The 21,236-nt window shown below is 38.6% G+C and overlaps 3 protein-coding genes across 4 annotated transcripts; 1 reads left to right on the top strand and 2 right to left on the bottom strand.

The window, feature by feature from the left end:
- Nucleotides 1-1,362: 1,362 nt before the first annotated feature.
- Nucleotides 1,363-4,963, bottom strand: avpr2b.1 (arginine vasopressin receptor 2b, tandem duplicate, 1). Its single transcript, XM_046856844.1, has 2 exons — nt 2,937-4,963; nt 1,363-2,318 (listed from the first exon to the last, which is right to left on the bottom strand). The coding sequence occupies exons 1-2, from the start codon at nt 3,778-3,780 to the stop codon at nt 2,119-2,121; spliced, it is 1,044 nt and encodes a 347-aa protein (XP_046712800.1). The 5' UTR covers nt 3,781-4,963; the 3' UTR covers nt 1,363-2,118.
- Nucleotides 4,964-6,556: 1,593 nt separating this feature from the next.
- Nucleotides 6,557-11,780, bottom strand: trnt1 (tRNA nucleotidyl transferase, CCA-adding, 1). Of its 2 annotated transcripts, none has more exons than XM_046857037.1 (8): nt 11,632-11,780; nt 11,177-11,315; nt 10,699-10,892; nt 9,640-9,778; nt 9,428-9,554; nt 8,585-8,778; nt 8,131-8,384; nt 6,557-7,431 (listed from the first exon to the last, which is right to left on the bottom strand). In XM_046857037.1, the coding sequence occupies exons 2-8, from the start codon at nt 11,313-11,315 to the stop codon at nt 7,183-7,185; spliced, it is 1,296 nt and encodes a 431-aa protein (XP_046712993.1). In that variant the 5' UTR covers nt 11,632-11,780; the 3' UTR covers nt 6,557-7,182. The 2 variants fall into 2 exon arrangements, with proteins under 2 accessions (XP_046712993.1, XP_046713000.1); XM_046857044.1 differs by having other exon boundaries at nt 11,177-11,333; nt 11,632-11,746.
- Nucleotides 11,781-11,987: 207 nt separating this feature from the next.
- arl6ip5a (ADP-ribosylation factor-like 6 interacting protein 5a) lies at nt 11,988-19,183 on the top strand. Its single transcript, XM_046857057.1, has 3 exons — nt 11,988-12,220; nt 17,683-17,900; nt 18,299-19,183. The coding sequence occupies exons 1-3, from the start codon at nt 12,042-12,044 to the stop codon at nt 18,472-18,474; spliced, it is 573 nt and encodes a 190-aa protein (XP_046713013.1). The 5' UTR covers nt 11,988-12,041; the 3' UTR covers nt 18,475-19,183.
- The last annotated feature ends 2,053 nt before the right edge of the window (nt 19,184-21,236 follow it).

Raw genomic sequence — 21,236 nt, 5'->3', positions numbered from 1 at the left:
TTGAGAGCTAAGAAATAAATAAGCAATATAAGCAATTATTGCATAGCTTCTTACTTCCATGCTCTCTGTATTTCTTTCAATCCCTCTCAGTCTTACAACTGCAATTCTAAAAAAATTGGGGAAAATGTAAATAATAAAAGAATGCAGTGATTTGCAAATCCCACAAACCCATATTTTAAATGTATACATTTACAATAGAACATAGAAAACACATCAAATGTGCAAACAAGGTAGTGTACCATTTAATAAAGAAAGAAAGAAAGAAAGAAAGAAAGAAAGAAAGAAAGAAAGAAAGAAAGAAAGAAAGAAAGAAAGAAAGAAAGAAAGAAAGAAAGAAAGAAACAAACAAACAAACAAACAAACAAACAAACAAACAAAAGGAAAAGAGAGTAATACATTTAAAAAAATCAAGTTTTAAAAAACTTGGGTTGGGGGTAACAAAAGCCTGGAAAAGTAAGTGAAAATCTAAAAATCTACAATCTACAAACTGTGGAACAATTTTAGAATAATGTTCCTAATTAATCATTCTTCATTACTGAATGAATGTGCAGATTTCACAACTGGAAAAAACACCATCAATGCTAAGTGTTAGAGCAATTACTTCTCCCATACATTCCTTTCCTTTAGGAAGACTATTTCAACAAGACAATATAAATTGCATACTACATTTACTAAAACAGCATGGCTTCAACATACAAGAATTCAGGTCTGGTTGTCTGCAGTCCAGACCTTTAAGCAATTAAAAACATTTGCCGCTTCATAAAAGGAAAAACAAAACAAAGAAGCCCCAGGACTGTTGAGCTGCTAGAATCCTGTATCAGACACAAATACAGACACAAATAAATACATACATTTTGTTCATGATTAGCAAAAAAAGAAAAGAGTGGTTACTGAGTTGCTGTAGCATTGCTGTCACCTAAAACCAGTCTGCCCATTCTCCTCTGACTTCTCTCAGCAACAATGCCTTACCACCCCTAACTAGATTTCTTCCTTCATTCTGTGTAACCTCAAGACACAGTTGTGTGTAAAAAAAATCCCAGGGCATTATACATTTTTTAAATATTAGGATGGAAATAATAGCCCATTTGGCATTGCTTACTATGCCAAATCAATTAGACTTTGCTCATTCTGGTGTTTGATTATGCTGCCACTTGATTAGCTAATTAAAAATTCTAACAAATTATCATACACATGTTCTTATTTATGTTGTTAGTGAGTGCGTTTAAATCCTTTTTTTACTTAGTGGAAATTTTTTGTATAGATTTTAGAAGTGTGCGAGGGCATTTGGGAACACAAAGATTCTTGGAATGTGTGTAAGAACTCCTGCACAATTTTTATTATTAATTTATGTTTATTAAACGCTGTATAGTGATACACAGAAACACTTAATTAACACTTAAAAAGAAATATATAAGCAAAATATACAATAGAATCAACATTTGCCATAGTAACACTTTTAGAAAATTCAACATCAATGTTTCTATATGAATGTATTGTATTTTAAATTATTGACATTTTTATGCTGCTATTTTCAATTCTGTACAATTCTCAAATACACAGTAGTCTAGGTAAAATCAACTGAAGCAAACTAAATGCCATAAAAAATTTACATTAATTATCACAAGAAAAGATCAATTATGCCCATAAACGTCTATAAACATTATGACTATGATCATAAATGTTCAATGGGATATATACATAGCTTATGTCATATTGTGTAACTAATATCCAGTATTATATAGAGTAATAGGGAGGTGGGGGAGGTGATGGTTGTATCAGCAACTGTAATGCACTCTTGGAAGCATACAGAGACTTTTAAATGGAGTTGCTTTCAAATTCATTGAATATACAAAGAGTTATTTGCGTTTTAGGTAACCATTTGATTCCAGGACAATTATGTTCTGTCAGTAGATTCAGAAAAATCAACGTTTCATGGCTCAAATAAACAGGCATAATCTTATTCTAATTTTATATTATTTAAGTAGTACATAGTCCATCCTGGATTGTGTAAGATGTGAGTGGAATGGGACTGTAAGAGTGAAAGTTGTAGGTGTACCCTGAAGTAATTTAGTGGAAAAATACTAGCCACCAAGATAGGTGTGCAAACAGGGCATTTATCTAAGAGAAACTCTTTAAGCTTAGGTACACAGAACTGACTACAGTGGCATCTTCTGGTACAGACCCTTTACTTTCACTGTGACCCTTACAGATGAATGCCAACAGTTGCTTGGGTACTGGACCACAAAAAATAAGGTAGATGCAGGGGTTGGCACAGCTGTTCAGACTTGCAAGAAGCATAAGGATGGTGAAAGTTGCAGCTGCAAAGGAAACAATATGTGGTCAGAATGGTAATACAAGTAAACCAGAATAATGACTATTTGATTTTATCTCAGGATTGCAATAAGGATGACACGTTTATTTTTCCACTTGGACCACTTTTAATAATACCATCTACACTCAGGTTCTTTAGTTACTTACCTGGGAGAAGCAATAACAGATAAAAAGCTAAACATTTTCATTTTCACTAAAGTCAATTTGTATGTCAAAAGTCCAATAACCAAAAAATAACCTTTTACTCATGACCTCTTAAAATGAATTGTTTTAGTCCAATCCTTTGAAAATAATGTCAGTGTGGATCTAATGATAATTATATTTTGTCGGTAGATTCAGAAAAATAAATGCTCCATGGTTCTAATAAATAAGCAGCATTTAATTCTAATATTATATATATTTTTTAACTGGTAAACCGTGGTATTTATTGGCTGCAAAAGATGTTAGATCCTTTGATTTAGTGATGCTTAGAAGAACCCTTTCTATTATCTATTGTGAGTGCAGATATGACAGTTAAAATATGGGGTTATAGGTCAAAAGCAGGATTTGTAATAGTTATCCCTAAGCTTCTTCCAATGTGATTTATCAGTTTTCTTTACACTCACATTCAGTCGGAGCGTTGTCGTCCCACACTGACCACAGCTGCACGGTGAAGAAAGGCGCCCAGCAAACCACGTAAACGAGGACTATCACGACGGTCATCTTGGCGGTCTTGATGCGAGCTTTGGAAAGCCCGAGCACACTGCTGGCGTTAGTGCCGCTCTCTCGGTGCGTCTTCATGTGCAGGCTGATCTGCACGGCACGGCAAATGCACACCTGGCACGCGATCACGGTCAGCACAGGCAGCGCGAATATGACCAAAGTTGTCCATGTCACGTAGGCTTTGAGTCCCCACGGCTGAACGAACTGTGCCCAGCAGTCGTAGACTTCCGGTGCCACCTGAACGCGGGAGAAAATGAAAATCTGCGGCAGGGCGCCCACGAGCGACACTGCCCAAGCGATGCACACCGGGAAGTTCCAGTGCGCTCTCCTCCTCTGCAGCGTGGCCATGGGCTTACACACGGCTTGGTAGCGATCTACCGTCATCACCACAATCATGTAAGTAGAGGCGAACATGCCGACCACCTGGAGGTACTTGACCAGTCGGCACACCAGGTCTGGACCTACAAAGCGGTCCGTAATGTCCCACAGGAGCTGTGGACACACTTGAAAGAAGGCTACGGTGAGATCGGCCAAGCACAGGTGCAAAACGAATACGCGCATGCGGGACATTGAGCCGCGTCTCCTCAAGAGCACAAGCAAGAGCCCGAGATTCAGAGCAGTGGCGCTCAGGAAGATCACACTGAGCATACCGATCTCAAGCCGAGCTAATCTCTCATCTCGTGGCTGGTCGACCAGGACTTGCTGCTTCAGGCTCACATTGCTGAGGTTTGAGCTTACAATTGACATTTTCTACTATAAACACTTGCTGCGAGTTTGCGTGCTCTTCACTCAATTCATAACAACTTCTGAACCATTTTAAGAAGAAAAAAAAGCAGACTTCAAAAGAGGTCCACCAAACGTTGACTTCACCACTTTGAAGTGAAGACGCAGGCAGGAGCTGTGAGCAAGTCCGAGAAGCTATTTATATGTTGTCTCTGATGGTGTGGAAATAAAATGGAGCTGTCCTTCAGAACCACACTCCACCACGCCCCTTCCACTAAAGTGTCAGGGTTACGGAGAGAGGCTTCATCACCTCAACGTGATTTAGTACACCTTCTGCGTAATGCACACGTAATAACCCTCTTCTCTATATTGATTCACCTGTCGCTCTATATCAGTGCTGCTAATGCTGCTCTGCCTTTACGCATAAAATCAAGTGTCCTGTCTGTATTTTTTTTTAAAAGAGAATCAAGTATCATGCTTGCTAGGAAAGCAATTAGATTTTCTAAACATCTGGATCTTGCACAAACCAGATCCAATTTGAGCCACAGCAAATAAAATGAGAAACAAATAACGATTTATTTATCAGCCTAAAAACAGATCAGCTGAGGAAAGTGTGGTAGAGGACAAAATAAAACTATCCACTCAACCTTATTTCTGCCTAAACAGTAAGGTGTCTGCCATTCATCATCAAAAAGAGATTATGACTTATTATGTTGGTTATTTAGTAAACTGACATGTTCTTCAGCAAATAATATACAGCCATACAAGACAAAATATATATATACACTTCTGGAGTAAATGGCACCAGCAACTAAATGTTATCTTTAGTGTGGATGTAAACTGCCTATATGTGCTTTAGTAATTGTCTATTTACAAGAAAAAAATCCACTTAGAGTTGTCAATGGAATTAAATGGTAGCGTTTGCTTTGGTCAAGCCAGTCTTCTGAATTGTAGCCATTTAAGCACATGGCAATCAGCTGAAAAAAAGATGAAGAAGGTCTTAATCCCCTTAGTTCCTTGGAACCTAAATTAATTACAGGAGATTAAAGCATCCAAAAGGTGATGGGAATAATGTGTGATGTCAGTGGGTCCTAAAATTACTGAACACACAGAATATCCAATAAATAGATTTAAATGAAGTCTATTGTACACTCTATTTTACATCTGCCTCCATTTTTACATTCGTCACTACCATGCCATTAATCGCATACATTCAAATTCCTACTCCAACGGTCATACTGTGCATTTAATTAAAAACAATGTAGTAATAAAAAAAATTACTATATATATATATATATATATATAAATATAAAGCTGGAAGTGATGATAAATGTCATCAGTGCCTAAGCTCCACAAGTGGGCTGTGACCTGGAGGAGAAGGAAAACCTCTGGAGTGAGTTAGACGGAGTGGTAGAAGGTGTACCTAGGAATGAAAGATTGGTGATTGGGGCAGATTTCAATGGCCATGTTGGTGAAGGAAACAGAGGTGATAAGGTGGTGATGGGTAGATATGGTCTTAAGGAGAGGAATGTGGAAGGGCAGATGGTGGTAGATTTTGCTAAAAGGATGGAAAGGCAGTGGTAAATACATATTTTAAAAAGAAGGATAATCATAGGGTGACGTATAAGAGTGAGGGAAGGTGCACACAGGTGGATTATATTATATGCAGGAGATGCAATCTGAAAGAGATTGGAGACTGTACGGTGTTGGGAGGGGACAGTGTAGCTAGACAGCATCAGATGGTGGTCTGTAGGACATCTGTAGGATGTGCTGGATGATTGGGCAACTACTGCAAAAGTGATAAGGTAGACAGACAAAATTGGGATCGGCAGATGAGAAAAGTAGAAAGGAGTTCAAGAAAAGGCGGCAGCAGCTAAAGGGGGATGTGGCGAAAATCAAGGAAAAAGCATGAGGAGCTGCATGAGAAGTTGGAAACTTAGGAAGTAGAAAAGGATTTGTACCGATTGGCCAGGCAGAGGGACCGAGCTGGGAAGGATGTGCTGCAAGTTAGAGCAATAACGGTTGGAGGTGGAAGTGTGTTGTCTGGTGGGTATAGGGTGTTGAGAAGATACAGGAAGTATTTTGAGCAGCTGATGAATGAGGAAAATGAGAGAAAGAGAAAGTTAGATGGTGTGGAGATGGTAAAGCAGGAGGTGGATAGTATTAGTAAGAGGAAGTGAGAGCAGCGATTTAGAGGATGTAGAGTGGAAAGTCGGTTGGACCAGATGACATACCAGTAGAAGCATGGAGATGTTTAGGAGAGATGGCAGAAGTGGCAGGAGTGATTTGTGATAGAAGGGTATCTGTAAGAGTTAAAGGGAAAGTTTATAGGACTGTGCTGAGACCTGCGATGTTGTATGATTTAGAGACAGTGGCATTGAGTAAAAGACAGGAGGTGGAGATGGAGGTAGCAGAGCTGAAGATGTTGAGGTTTTCATTGGGAGTGACGAGAATGGAGAGAATAAGAAATGAGTTTATTAGAGGGACAGCGCATGTAGGACGTTTTGGGGACAAAGTAAGAGATGCCCGATTGAGATGGTTTGGACATGTGCAGAGGAGGGACATGGGGTATATCGGTAATAGATAAAGAGGAAGGCCAAAGGTTTATGGATGTGGTGAGGGAAGACATTATTTGGTGTAAAAGAGACAGATGTAGAGGACAGAGTGGTATGGAGACAAATGATCTGCTGTGGCGACCACTAATGGGAGCAGTCGAAAGAAGAATATATATATATATATATAATTTGAAAAGGTTAATGTTTAAGGTTAAGTTTAATCTATTAAAAATGACAGACAAATCTTTTTAGTTTGTATTTTTGTTTACTTCAGCTTTACAATATGTTACATAACGACCTGCAACCTTTTTTTGCCCTCAATATTGAACTCGTGACCATAGGTGCATAAAGCAAACATTTTCTCTTTAAGTGCTAGCTGAACTTTACCTTTTTAACTGATGCAACCTAACTGTACTGTATTAAGGGCACATTTTGAAAACAAAAATGAGCTTGAAAATATATTGTCTATGGTAAATTATGTCTATAAATTTACATGAATTCTTAACAATGGACAAATGGCAAACTACTTAATAAGTAAAGTATTAAGTAGTTAAAGAAAAATTTTGCATGGCTAAAGTAACAGAGAGAACAGAGTTAAATGAATCCTTGAAGTGTACCTGTTGAAACTGTGTATATTGGTAAATCATCACCAAATAGTCCTAGCTCTCATGCAGCTATGATAGGTAGGAGATTACCAAACCAACACATTCCTTACCCGATGTACTGCCAGTTTTCCCCTATATTTCTCACCTCCTTGTTAGCTGTAATTTATATGGAGGTAAGAACACAGTGCCGCTGCTGACCTCTAAGACTTAGGTTTTAGAGCACTCCGCTGAGACGACCACCTCACAGTGGTTTGCTTTGTTTTATATTAGGACGTGCTGATAGTACTCAAGAGTTCCTCTTTGGTCAGTCGATATCGACTCTTCTTCCAGACATCACGTAGCTCCTGCAGGGTCGTACCGATCTCTTTGCCTGAGGTGATTCCCAGGCGACGCAGGTCATGGCCGCTGACAGGAAAACGAGGAATGGCCCAGCGACTCAGTTCAGCCAGGAGCTTCTTCTCACCCTGATATTTCAAGAGCTCCAGCACCTTGCTCTGGGTATCTGGTTCTCGGGACTACAAATATAATAAATGTAAGAAATTTCATGGATTTATTATATTATTTATCCCTTGTTATTTATTTGAAGTTTTTACTCAAATAAGCAATGCTTAACTGAATACTATCTGTATTATCTTATATTGTCAACATGACTGTCCTTTATATTATACTTTAAATTAAACTTCATATTTGTATGTTGATAATTCAAATTAAATTAATCCTGCATTTTATATATTAAATATATTGCAATATCATACTAGATTTCTGTGGCCTTTTATTTCTATAGTTCCTTTTCAATTCAACCCACTAGCTTTTAAATTAATATAATTTCTAACTTAACCCAGTCATCTTTCTTTCCAAGTTGAAATGTTTTTACATACAATAGTCAGGACCAGAGCAATCCGTTTTACTGGCCACACTTCAGGGTGTTCTGTAAAAGATTGCTCCACAACTGAATACAAAATATGTCCAAATTGTTTGCTGATTGTACAGTATGACCCTAATTTGCAGGTGTTTTATATTTTATTCTAGCCAAATCTTGAAATCTGGTAGGGGTTAAACCAAAAATAAATAAATAAATAAAATTAAAAAATTAAAAAAATCTTGAAAAGTGACATTTTTATCATCAGTTAGGTTTGTAGTGATGTACTATGGTCCATGTCCCTGTGGCAGTTTCTGTATTCTGTCAAAAACACCACATCAACCAATATACTTACATCAATGATAAAATCAGTGAATGGCTTCAGGCCTTCCTTCTCATCTTGTCCCTTAACAAGGTCTCGCCTGTGCTTCACCAGAAATATACCAAGAGTCTTCTCCTCTCTAGAGAGCTTCAACCTGAGATCCAGCCTTTCCACCTCTTCTGGACTACGCAGCAGAGCTGAGAGCACGGTCATTGGTTTAGGAGAGCAGCCCTGAGTTCTCTGGTACACCTGCTTCATCTCCTCAATACATACATCTGCTGGGAGACCTGAAAAAGAAACAAACACAAGCCAGAAAAATTAGGATTAATTCATATTAACAATTAAAACTTCTTTAAATGGACAACTTTTATATAAGAGGCAAAACATTTAATTAGGCTTATATTTAGACCACATTTTATAGAAACCAAATGCACATTGCATGTATATAAAATTTCTAATGAAGGTCCACTGTGTGTGCATATCTGACCTATGTACTGAGTCAGATCTAGCTCATATATAAGCTCGAGCAGGTGAGACGCATGATTTCCCACCAGCATCTTCTTTAGCTCCACCCAGATTCTCTCCCCTGAGATTCCTGCCAGGCCACTTGCATTGTCCCGGATCGCCTCCAGAGTGTCCGAGTCATGCTGTCCTGGCTCGGACGCCACACGCCCATAAAACCTGCACCAAATATACAGTGTAATAAGTATGTACACGGTACGTGAAATAAACAATTAGTTAACATGCTATAGTCCAATGCAACTTCAACTTCAATGCATTTGGCTTGGAAGTTTTTCCTTGACAAGGTTGCCTCTGGTTTGCTCATTAGGAATAAAATGAGAGGGACTAATTTATGAGGCTAAAATTTATATTTGCAATCTATTTCATTCTGTAAAGCTGTTTTGGGACAATGTCCATTGTTAAAAGTGTTATACAAATACAATTTATTGAATTAGAAAATAGCAAAAACATTGTTATTAATTCAAAGGCCTGTACTGGCTCATGAAAATACCAGAAAAAAGTTAGTAAAGGGCACCACAGACTCATAAGCTGTGTCACAAGTCACAGACATTTCCTCTATATGCATCCTTAATCACTTGCTGTTGATGATTATTTGGATTCTGTTAACCTGCTTAACCATATAAACTTTTCACTTTTGCATCAGTATTCTAACCATATTGTGCTGCTTCACATGCAAACACACAGCAATTACTGATCGCATCTGATACTAAAGCAGCTTACAAGCACACCGATAATACCCTATTCAAAATCATTGAAATACACTTAAATTAAGAGAGTGCAGTTTGCCCCAAATGAATTTCTAACGCACCTGAAATATCGTAGAATTCGCAAGTAGTCCTCCTGAATCCTGAGTGCACTATTCCCAACAAAGCGAACTTTTTTGTTCTGGAGATCCTCATAACCTTGGAAATAATCATACAAGGTCCCATCCAGCCCTAAAAAAAGATTGAAGTACAAGTAAGATGATAAGGTGCGATTGAAAAAAATTTGCAATTCAATATGGCACAAAATAATAAATACCAAGAAACATGGAGTTAATTGTGAGGTCTCGGCGCTCAGCATCTTTCTGCCAGTCTGTTGTGAACTCTACTTCAGCATGTCTCCCATCTGTCTGTACGTCCACACGCAGAGTGGTCACTTCAAAATTCTCGTTATGCAGCTGTATGTGGGTTGAACCAGCAGATTAACATCCAATACATAAAGATATGTCGCTTAATATTAAAAAAATAACTACGGTGATACATAATTTTGAATAAATTTGGGGTTTTACTTTAAGTTTCTGACATATGGACAGATAATTCAGATTTTTTTATTTTTGATTTCTTGATGTGAACAATTCTGGCCCGAATTCTCTAAAATTCTTATACTGAACATTCAAATTCCTGACCTCAGCAACAAGTGTAAATGAGTCAATTAAAGCAATGGTCCCCACCCTTTTTTGTGCCACGGACCAGTTTAATGTCAGACAATATTTTCACAGACCGGTCTCTAAGGTGTGGCAGATAAATACAACAAAATGAAATGATACAACCGGCATAAAAATTTATTATTTTCTAAATATAATAATAAACGTGAATCCACTGTGTTGTTGTTTGTTCATTTTGCTCGCTTGGGGGTTTTAATTTAGCGGTAATGTGTTAGCGGCCGGAGCAGCCCCTTTAAGAAGGTCAAACGTGTATGTAGGTAAGACATGTGACTTATGCAAGCATCTTAACATGCATCAAAAGTGAGTCATAGACAGATGTGGCAGAGAGAATCCGGTAATTTTCCAAAATAAAACATCATTCAGAATCAGATAAATAAAACGGAAATAATGTAATTTATGTATTCTTTCTGTGTGGCCCAGTACCAATTGACCAATGGCCTGTCTGCGGCCCGGGGGTTGGGGACCACTGAATGTTTACTTATTTTTACACAAAAAAAAAAATAATAATAATAATTATCTAATAGACACCAAATATTTGAACACAAAAACAGAGATTTCCTCATGCATCTTGAATTAACTTGGCAAAAGGAAAACTGAAAAGCAAATCAAAAGACATCTGAACAGTGCACGACATGTGGGACATGCTCTCTCACCCTGGCAGTGATGGTACCATGCTTCTCTCCTTTGTTGTTGATCATTCGGATCCCTACAGCTTGAAACATTCGTTTCATCTCCTCAGGTGTAGCGGTAGTAGCAAAATCCACATCTTGAGGTTGTTGTCCCGACAGGAGGTCCCGCACAGCTCCCCCTGCAATCCTCAACTCAAACCGGTGCTTCTGAAAAATCTCTGGTCAAACACAACATGCATTATCATTTGATGAAATTTATGTGTAAAAAATGATTACATTTAAAATACTTAATGGAATATTAAAACACCATGAGACAAGGAGGTAAAGCTGTTTTCCAGAGATAATTGAATGAATGATGCATGCAAGTAGACATAAATAAATAAAAAAAGGTAGTGATTAATTAAATCAGATAGCATTATTATATCGGATTGTATGTTTTATGTAAAGTTATTACTGATTGTATTATTAAGCAGTTAAACAAATGTTCTATGGGAAGTTTTACCTGCTAGAGCATTCAGTCCATCAGTGAATAATGACTGGAACTCCTTGGTTTTCAGCTGCATGGTGAAGAAATGCCTGTGACTCCACGTGAGGCGAAGAGTGTTTATCACCTGGGGAATGAGAAATCCTCTTCCCCACATCTGGCAGTGGATAAACAGCTGTAAATTAGATACGGTGCCGTTCTACATGTTATATACTGATGGTTTTATTTTGTCTCTCTCTCCTATATAAATGACCCACATACACGACTTTACATCCACTTGATTTGTAATAAATTCATTATTTATAATTGAAAGCCTGCATGCAGCATGTTCTCTCTCTCTCTCTCTGTCTGTGTGTTCAATGACTGATTGTGATTAGCTTAGCACTAGTTATAATGGTTGCTGTGACTGTTCATGAAAACTGTCCGCAGTATTCACATCCGTATTGGAAAACAATTGTATGAAATGAACTTACCTGCAAAATAAATTAAAGGTCAGTGCTCTCCGGTGTTGGAGTTTTCTGCTTGCCGTTGTTCGGCCATGACAGCTAAAAGGAAGCGCAAGTGTGTGTACAACGTCATGAAGCACGTGATACACAAAAAGCGCGTTCGCAGTCCATGGAATTACTCTGAATGATATAAGGAGTACATCCGCAACGGAAAAAATAACACACACATTCATTCCATACTCTGTATAATGCATTTTATGTCTTGTCTCACTGATATAGTTGAACGTTCACAATAAATACAATGCAAGTCTGGTTACTCTACACTAGCGGACACTTGTACTAACAACTCGTGAATTCTCGCGATATTTTCCGAGACTCTGATGTTGTATGAGATCCGCGTTGATCACCAGCTGTCAAGAAGTTTACAAGGAGGCGGAATGGCCAAAGTGGAGTTAACGCCGCTCAGACCGTGGGATGATTTCTTCCCTGGATCTGAGCGATTTGCCAAACCAGACTTTCGAGATTTACCAAAATGGAACAACAGGGTGGTCAGCAACCTACTTTATTACCAGACTAATTATATGGCCATGGCAGTGATCGTGTTTCTTATAGTTGGGTGAGTGCCGTAAACATCAGCCTCTCTCTTACACACACACACACACACACACACACACACACACACACACACACACACACACACACACCGTATTACACACGAATTGTTTTGTGCAAATATTTATCATCAATATATGTTTGTGTCGAGATCATACAGTATAATTTACAGTATTTACAAAAAAAAACTGATTGCAAAGTCCTTCCTGCTTGTAGGACATCCTGAATTTGGTCTTCCATATGTATGCTTGATTTAATCACGCTTTTCTCATCATCCTAATATGAACTTTGACTTAACAGTATCCAAACAACCTAACATCCATATTCTTGAACCATAAACAAAGAAATGAGTAAAAGAGGCCATATTGCCACATGCACATCAGCCCTGTAACTCACTGACTTGGGTAGAGCTGCATCATTCAACATTTCTGCCAATTTGGGAACATGAGGTAATTGTTGGTTGTAAATATAGAAACCCATAGTGATTGCTGTGCCGGATGACACGGTGCCTATAAATTGCTGACCATCCAAATGGCAGATCCACAGGGACTCAGAAGTATTGGTGAATAAAGTCCAGCTCCAGTCCCAGTTTTTTATACTTTATCCTTTCATTCAGACAAGTTACAGCTGTTTTTGATTTCAAAGTATACGTTTTTAATCCAGTCATCAAAGTTAAAAGTGCAGTGCAGACTAGGAGACACATACTGTAACACAGCCATAACCCTAAACCACTGATGGGTGAAGAGAAGAATGCTAATTATCCCCCTTACAGAAGCACCAGTCAAGGGCTCGGATATATTAACAGTTAGTTCTTGAAGTTGTGCTGAAGCCAGGAAAAATGGGCAAGCACAAGAAGTTTGGTGACTTTTACAAGTGCCGGTTTGTGACCGAGCTTTTCCAAAATGGCAGGAAAATCGGCGGTGTTCCTAGTATAATGTGGTTAGTGCACAAAGTGTTTCAAAGAATGGCAACTGCTGGACCGGCGACATGACCATGAGCTCTTTGATTCACGTGAAATTTGATTCATGAAAAAGTAAATAGAAAGGTGTCAGAACTCACAGTTTGCTGTGTAAGGGACCGCATATGTTTTACATCACTTAGACGGCTGGATACGTTTGAACCCAGAAGAAGGCAAGTTGCCAGAGGCACTGTGATGTTCTGGGCAATGTTACTAGGAAGGCTTTGAGTCTTTTATTAATAGATGCTACTGCGATACATGTCACCTACCTGCCACCTAACTAAGCATTGTGCACCTCTTTATGGCAATGACATTCCCTAATGCCAGTGTCCTCACACAATGAAGAACATGAGTTCCTGATCGATCTGATTAAGCATCCATGGGATGTGCTGGACAAACAAGTCCGATCTATAGAGCCCCCACCTCGCAGTTTATAGGATTAAAGGTTCTGCTGCTAATATCCTGGTTTCTGATGCCACAGCACACATTAAGAGGTCTTGTGAAGTCCATGCCTCAGTCAGGTGCTTTGGCAGCACAAGGGGGACCTATACAATGTTAGACAGCTGTCTTAATGTTGTGGCATATTTGAGTTTTTTTCCTTTGCTGCTATTTTCGAATGCCATCATGTAGGCCAAGAGTTTCCTCCAGCTCTGTTCAGCTGTATTGCATGTCAGCTTAACATTCTGGAGTCCAATGTGTAATATACACTTTAATTCTAATACTAATTAATTCTTTAATTCAAGTCATAGATTTCTCACCAATATGACAATGCCACTGGAAGTGGAGCATGAAAATAGAAACTTCTGTGACTTTAGAGTGAGAAATGACTGCTAGCTACTGATGGGGGAAAAAAAGCAACTCAGTTATAACGCATCATTATTCATCTTGCAAATGTTTCAACAAATGCATATGTTTGTGGTAGGAGATTTTTATAACATTTTCCCTAAGATGCATAATAGACCTAAACAGATGGAAATCCAAGACCCTAGATCCAAGTAATTAACAAAAGGAAAGTCTGATCAAATCTTCGTGATATAATGGTTGAGGGAAACGAAACCTGGCAGGATGAAAAGTGGCAGCTTCAGGAAGCTATATTCACTAAAAATAAAACAGTCAAATATTGAACTAATTTGAATAAGTTTGCTTTGGTTACTAATGAAATTCTGATACATTTACAAAGAACCTCACCCAGCATTTTCTTCCTCATTTAGTTCAGAACTTTTCAGATGTGTCATTCACATTCTGAAATTTCATTATGCAATGAGAAACTGTTGCAATGATCAATCATGCATAGTTGCAGTCATAAATGAACATACGCGTTGCAGATTATTTTTATCTTCTGAGAAGAATGTAAACATTTTTGTGGCTTCTTTTTTAGCTTTTGCATGGCAGTACTAGATAAAAAATAATAACATTTACATTGGTCATCCTGTTCAATAGTTTACACGCTTAAGAGCCCTTTGAAGTATCATGTTGCCTTCATCAACATCAAATAATTATGCAGTTTTTGGGCAATTTATTTAAAAATAAATGGGGGTTTAATTTTGCAAGACTGAAAAACTATAACAAGTCAAGTCAAGTTTATTTCTATAGCGCTTTTCACAACAGACATTGTCTCAAAGCAGCTTTACAGAAATCAACAGTTAAGGTGAATGGTGTGCATTTATCCCTGATGAGCAGCCGTGGTGACTGTGGCAAGGAAAAACTCCCTTAGATGTTATGAGGAAGAAACTTTGAGAGGGACCATACTCAAAAGGGGAACCCATCCTCATTTGGGTGACATCAAGAGTTTGATCATAAATCTTTCAACAATACAGAACACTGGAGAGTGAGAACTAACATGAGCACTGGAGTGTAAGATTATAAGTAAATGTTCTTTCTACAGTCTTTGGTATAAATGTAGGAGCTACTGAGCTCAACATTTGTGATCATCACAGATCCAGCAACAGCTTCTCCATGCCAGAGCCTTTAAACACTTCAGGAAGTCCAATGTCAAACTCCACACATGTAGTGGGATCCAACTGGCACTGGTACGTCTCTAGATGGTTCAGGATGTTTGCGAGTTCGGCATCTACTTATTTAAAGTCCATAATCTTCACAAGGTGGGACGTGACTGGAGCTGGCCAAACCTCAGGAAGCCTCGGGATGGGGAGAGAAAGAGAAGCAGTGGAGAGCAATTAGCGTAGCTGCTATTCATGATATTAACAGCACAAGTTGATAATGTGCATGTGATCATCATAAAAAGTCTTCGATCATCTAGGTAACAACACACAGTATCAAGAATCTAAGATTTGGAACATTTAAACAGTTTCATTTGTATAAGATTCACTATTTGTTCATTGTTCATTCATTACTATTGTGTCATGTGAACCTTATGCAAACATATGCTATTTGCAATAATGTGAGATGGAGGAGAAGGAAAAATTCTGGAGTGAGTTAGTGGTAGAAGGTGTACTTAGGAATGAAAGATTGGTAATTGGGACAAATTTCAATTAGCATGTAGGTGAAGGGAACAGAGGTGATGAGGTGGTGATGGGTAGGTATGGCCTTAAGTTGAAGAATGTGGAAGGGCAGATGGTGGTAGATTTTGCTAAAAGGATTGAATTGGCAGTGGTAAATACTTATTTTAAGAAGAAGTGAGAAGAGTGAGGACTGAAAGAAGAATAAGATGGTGAAAACTGAAGAAGGAAGACTGTAGTGTGAGATTCAGGGAAGAGGTCAGACAGGGGCTCGGTGGTGGTGAAGAGGTGCTGGATGATTGGGCAACTACTGCAGATGTGATAAGGGAGACAGCTAGAAAGATACTTGGTGTGACATCTGGAAATAGAAAGGAAGACAAAAAGACGTGGTGGTGGAATGAGGAAGTGCAGGACAGCATAAGTTGAAAGGTTGGCAAAACAGAATTGGGATTAAAAGAGTTGACAGACGAGGTCAGACAGGAGTCTCCATGGACTATGATGTTTGCAGATAATATTCAATTCAATTCAATTCATTTTTATTTGTATAGAACTTTTAACAATGAACATTGTCTTAAAGCAGCTTTACACAGATAATGTGGTGATTAAAAGTGAATATGTTCTTTATAAGTAAGTTTGTCCCTGATGAGCAAGCCGGTGGCGACTGTGGCAAGGAAATACTCCCCGAGATGGCGATAGGAAGATACCTTGAGAGGAACCAGACTCAAGAGGTAACCTATCCTCATCTGGGTTGCACCGAATGTCCGAAATATTGTGATTTGTGGTGAGAGTAGAGAGAAGGTTGAGAAGAACCTGGACAGCACTGGAGAGAAGGGGATTGAAAGTCAGTAGGAGTAAGACAGAGTACATGTGTGTGAATGAGAGGGAGGGCAGTGGAGTGGTGTGGTTGCAGGGAGAAGAGGTGGAGAAGGTGGAGGAGTTCAGGTAACTGGGGTCAACAGTGCAAAATAATGAAGAGTGTGTTAGAGAAGTGAAGAAAAGAGTGCAGGCAGGGTGGAGTGGGTGGAGAAGAGTGTCAGGAGTGATTTGTGATAGAAGAGTATCTGCAAGAGTGAAAGTGAAATTTTATAGGACTTTGGTGAGACCTGTGATGATGTATGGATTAGAGACAGTGGCATTAGGTTAAAGTCAGGAGGTGGAGCTGGAGGTAGCAGAGCTGAAGATGTTGAGGTTTTCATTGGGAGTGACAAGGATGAACAGAAATCATTTGGAAATCAAGGTCCCAGAGTCTGGAGGAAGAGAGGAGAGGCACAGAAGTTTGCACAGTCAGTGGTGGTTTGGGGAGTCATGTCTTCTGCTGGTGTTGGTCCACTGTGTTTTATCAAGTCCAAGGTCAGCACAGCCGTCTACCAGGAAGTTTTAGAGCACGTCATGCTTCCCTCTGCTGACCAGCTATATATCGATGCTGATTTAATTTTCCAGCAGGATTTGGCACCTGCCCACACTGCCAAAAGCACCAGAAGTTGGTTAAATGACCATGATGTTGATGTGCTTGACTGGCCAGCAAAATTCCAGACCTGAACCCCATAAAGAATCTGTGGGTTATTGTCAAGTGGAAAATGAGAAACAAGAGACCAAAAAATGCAAATGAGCTGAAGGCCACTGTCAAAGAATCCTGGAACCACCTCAGCAGTGCCACAGACTGATCACCTCCATGCCACACCGAATTGAGGCAATAATTAAAGCAAAAGGAGCCACTACCAAGAATTGAGATTAGAGTTTTTTTTTTATTAGAGGTTTTTGTTCAATGTGGGCCAAAATCATCAAAATTAAAAGAAATAAACACTTGAAATATATCAGTATGTGTGTGCTGAATCTATATAATATACGAGTTTCACTTTTTGTATTGAATTACTACAATAAATCAACTTTTTAATGATATTCTAATTTATTGAGATGCACTTGTATATGTGACAAATAAAGGCTGCTCCTTTTTATATTCTCAGTCTATCACTAGATGTCACTATTTTCAAATAATGTCTCTGTTTCCCCTTAGTGATGTCCTGCCTTTGTCTATTCCTCTGTCCTCAGGTTCTCAAACCCCATCAGCATGTTCACAGGAGCAGCAGTGGTCGTAGCAATGTTCCTTGCCGCCGTGTGGGCTGGAGACAACAAAGCTATGATTAAGAACTTTAAGCAGGACAACCCTACCTTGTTTGTCTTTTTAGTGATGCTTACCAGCTACCTGCTGATGACCCTCTTCGGCGGAGTAATGGTCTTCTTGCTGGGAATAAAACTCCCCCTAATCTGTGAGTCAGATTTGTTCCTCTCTTGTGATTGATGATTCAGATGATTGAGGAAGTGCACCGCACTCATGCTGTACACCCATAGGTGTCATCGTTCATTATTTTCAAACTACGATGATATGAGAATGATCAACCATATAAGACACAAACTTTTTTCCAGACCACATTGCTGTCGGAATGTATAACAAACGCACAGTAAATTTGGAGTTTATAAATACTATCAGGAGCTTTTTAATGGGAAAAATCCCCACTGTTATCCTTCCGGAGCAGCAATGTCCCTTTTAGTAAAAATGTTCTTTAAGGTTTATAACAATTTTATCACACATATTACTTTATACATATTCTTAAGACAATAAGCATCTCATTGCAGTTCAATCAGTGCTGTTCTTTTTGAATCACAGTGATCTTTGCTCATGCATCACTGCGGCTGCGCAACATGAAGAACAAGCTGGAAAATAAGATGGAGAGCGCAGGGTTGAAAAAGTCGCCTATGGGCATTCTGCTGGAAGCGCTCGGCCAACACGAAGAGAATTTAAACAAGATTCAAGACTTCCTAGAGACCAAGCTCAAGGAATGACTGCGGGGGGTTCCTTATTTTCATTCACGATCAGATCCGAGTGTACGGATGATTACATCTCAAGATAAGATGTGTGAATGTATGCTTGCAGGGAGATGTCCGTCATGCGACATAAAGAGGCGACAAAAACTTTTTTCTATGAATTGAAATACTCTTCTTTGTACTATCAAATGATTAAAGGTTTTTTTTGTGTTTTTAAGAGAGAACCAAAGATTTTGTAGGATGTGATGTTAACCTGATAAAAACTCCTGATGATGAGTAAACGCGTATGAAAGTAGCTTCTGGGCTCAAGTTCCGTTATCATGAATTGAAGGTAGATTTATGGCTTGGTAGATGATCCTTCTATGATCTTTATTTAATCTGTGATAAAACCAAAGTCCTTTGGTATTAGTTTCCTGTTTTTTTTTGTTTGTTTTTTTGTGGATTTCCTGGATTTAAATGCATCTCATTTAACTTAAACAGGCATGTACAGCAGCATGTTTTAGTGTAAGAGGAAGTAATGCAAGGAATCATGTAGAATGTGAAAGTGTCTTTAACATATTCAGGGTTACAAAATGTAGTGTTCCTCCGTTATCTGGTCAATCATTTATAAATCCAAAAATGTTGTTGTTAATAATGAAATCGCAAATGTAAACTATGTCTGAAAGATTCAGTGTTTACATTTTGTGAAAAAACCACCATGGTGGTATTAAATGACACAAAAAACTTTTTTTGTATGTTTTTTTTTCTCTCCCAAAGTACATGCTTTCGTGGCTTATCTTAACCAGAGAATAAGACTGTCATAGATCATGGAGTATGACTGTGGTGTTCTCATCAAAAGGTGCAGTAGATGACTGGGTCTGTTATGTCTGTTATATGCATGGCTTGACTTAAGAGTGTCTGTAGTTACTCATGTGGCTGCTCTTCTGCACTGCTGAATCAGCAACAGCGCTCATAATACGCTTCCTTTTCCAAGCTGCACCCCATGTGACCTAATTAATCCCGCTTTGTTCCTCATGAGCCCAGGTTTCTGGTACATGTTAAGTAAGAAATAAAACCATATGAGATGTGCTGTTGTAGAAATATGGTTGCATTGTGCAATTCAAACTAGACCCTGATCGTTGTCCAACTACAGCTTTTTAACCAAACTCTTTTATTCCATGTAAACCATACCAACAATTACAATTCTTCTTATGTGTTAAAAGCGATGCCATATTTTTACTATTAATGTACATACATATAAATGTCTAGGTTTTTAATGGGCTTTGTTACATTCTTGATGAATGCTGACCTTTTAAAAGCTTAATATTTTGCCTATTTTTTCCTTTTCCCAGGAGTCCACAGAACAATTCGTTTCCTGTAATAAGGTTGCATTAACAGTAAACAGTCATCGCTTCACCAGGCTCATATTTTCCTTTTTCTTGAAGTTAATAAGGCAAGAATTCAACTTGCTGGAAAAAAAAATCTGAAACCATCATAAAGTCTGTCCTGTGAGAGAAAACAGACAGACTGTTCAAATACTGGCCCACAAGACTCCATAGACGTTACATACATACACGTCTCTGTTCAGAAGACGTGAAAACATCAGTGTACTTGTTAAATATCATATTTTTAGTTTAAGATTATGTAATGCGTCCAGCATACAAATAAGTTGCTGCTATAGAATTTATATAGAATTTATTTAAACTATTTAATGTAGGGTTCAAGAATTTAACAATATAGATTATATTTTAAACCACTTACAGTACACAATTTATCAGGAAGAATATCAATTTCAGTAAGCAGTATTACTGTACATAAGGTTCTCCTCAACATCTCTCTGAGGCTGGTGTTAGTGTTTCCATGGAAAAGTGTTCCACAAATAACATTCGATTTAAGCTTCAAGCAATCACAAGCAACAGAATTGAATTAAGTACTTGTTTCTCAGGCTGATGACTATCAGGCAACATGGACAAGCACTACGAATGAATGTAGCAATAAGTCAGAGTGAGTGCAGATGCTATTACAGGAACCTCTCCAAACAGAGCTTGAACAGCTGTGTGTGTGTTTTCTCTAGTGTTGTCCCTAAATGACTGGAGTGCTGTGGTCAGCGTTTCTATCATACACACTACCAGCTAATATATAACAGCTAAGTCGATTATGCAAGTTTTTCTCTTGTTTATGCACATGTAAGTTTTATGCTGGTTTATGTATCTCATTCGGATCGGGGTCACCATACAGTAGATCGTAAGTTTAACTGTGTAACACAGGGCATCACAAACATGTGTGCAGTCTCATGACTCTCATTCATACATACAGGCAGAACTGAAACCTGAACCTGGAGAGGAAAGGAAATCTACACGTGGAACTACACACAAACGGTAATCTGAGCTCAGTTAGTGTAAGGCACCAACCCTACCTGCTGTGCAGCTAAGACGCCCTGTTTTGCAGGCAAATTTTTCTGCAGAACAACCCCTTCTGCAACAGCTGTACACAAGACAACATGAAGTGGTTTAAAAGACAAAGCTTCACAAAACAGCCGAACAATAGAAAGTTGTCCAGTGAGAGGGGAATAGTTTTCCCAGTACAAGACACAATGTGAGACAACCTAAACCGTAATTAAAGTACCTCTGAGACGTTTTTCTGTATGGGGACGTGTTTAAAAACTCTTTGTATTTGGGATACTGACACACCACTGTATCCTGTGATTAACTACGTTGCACTTGGGAATGAAATCCCCTAATTTTATCATAAATAATCTTGACACGCATTTCTGCAACACTTGGTTACTGCAGAAATGTTCT

The sequence above is a fragment of the Silurus meridionalis genome, chromosome 1 (genome assembly GCF_014805685.1).
Source record: "Silurus meridionalis isolate SWU-2019-XX chromosome 1, ASM1480568v1, whole genome shotgun sequence".
Lineage (NCBI taxonomy): Eukaryota > Metazoa > Chordata > Actinopteri > Siluriformes > Siluridae > Silurus > Silurus meridionalis.
This window is presented reverse-complemented; position numbering and strand designations above follow the sequence as displayed.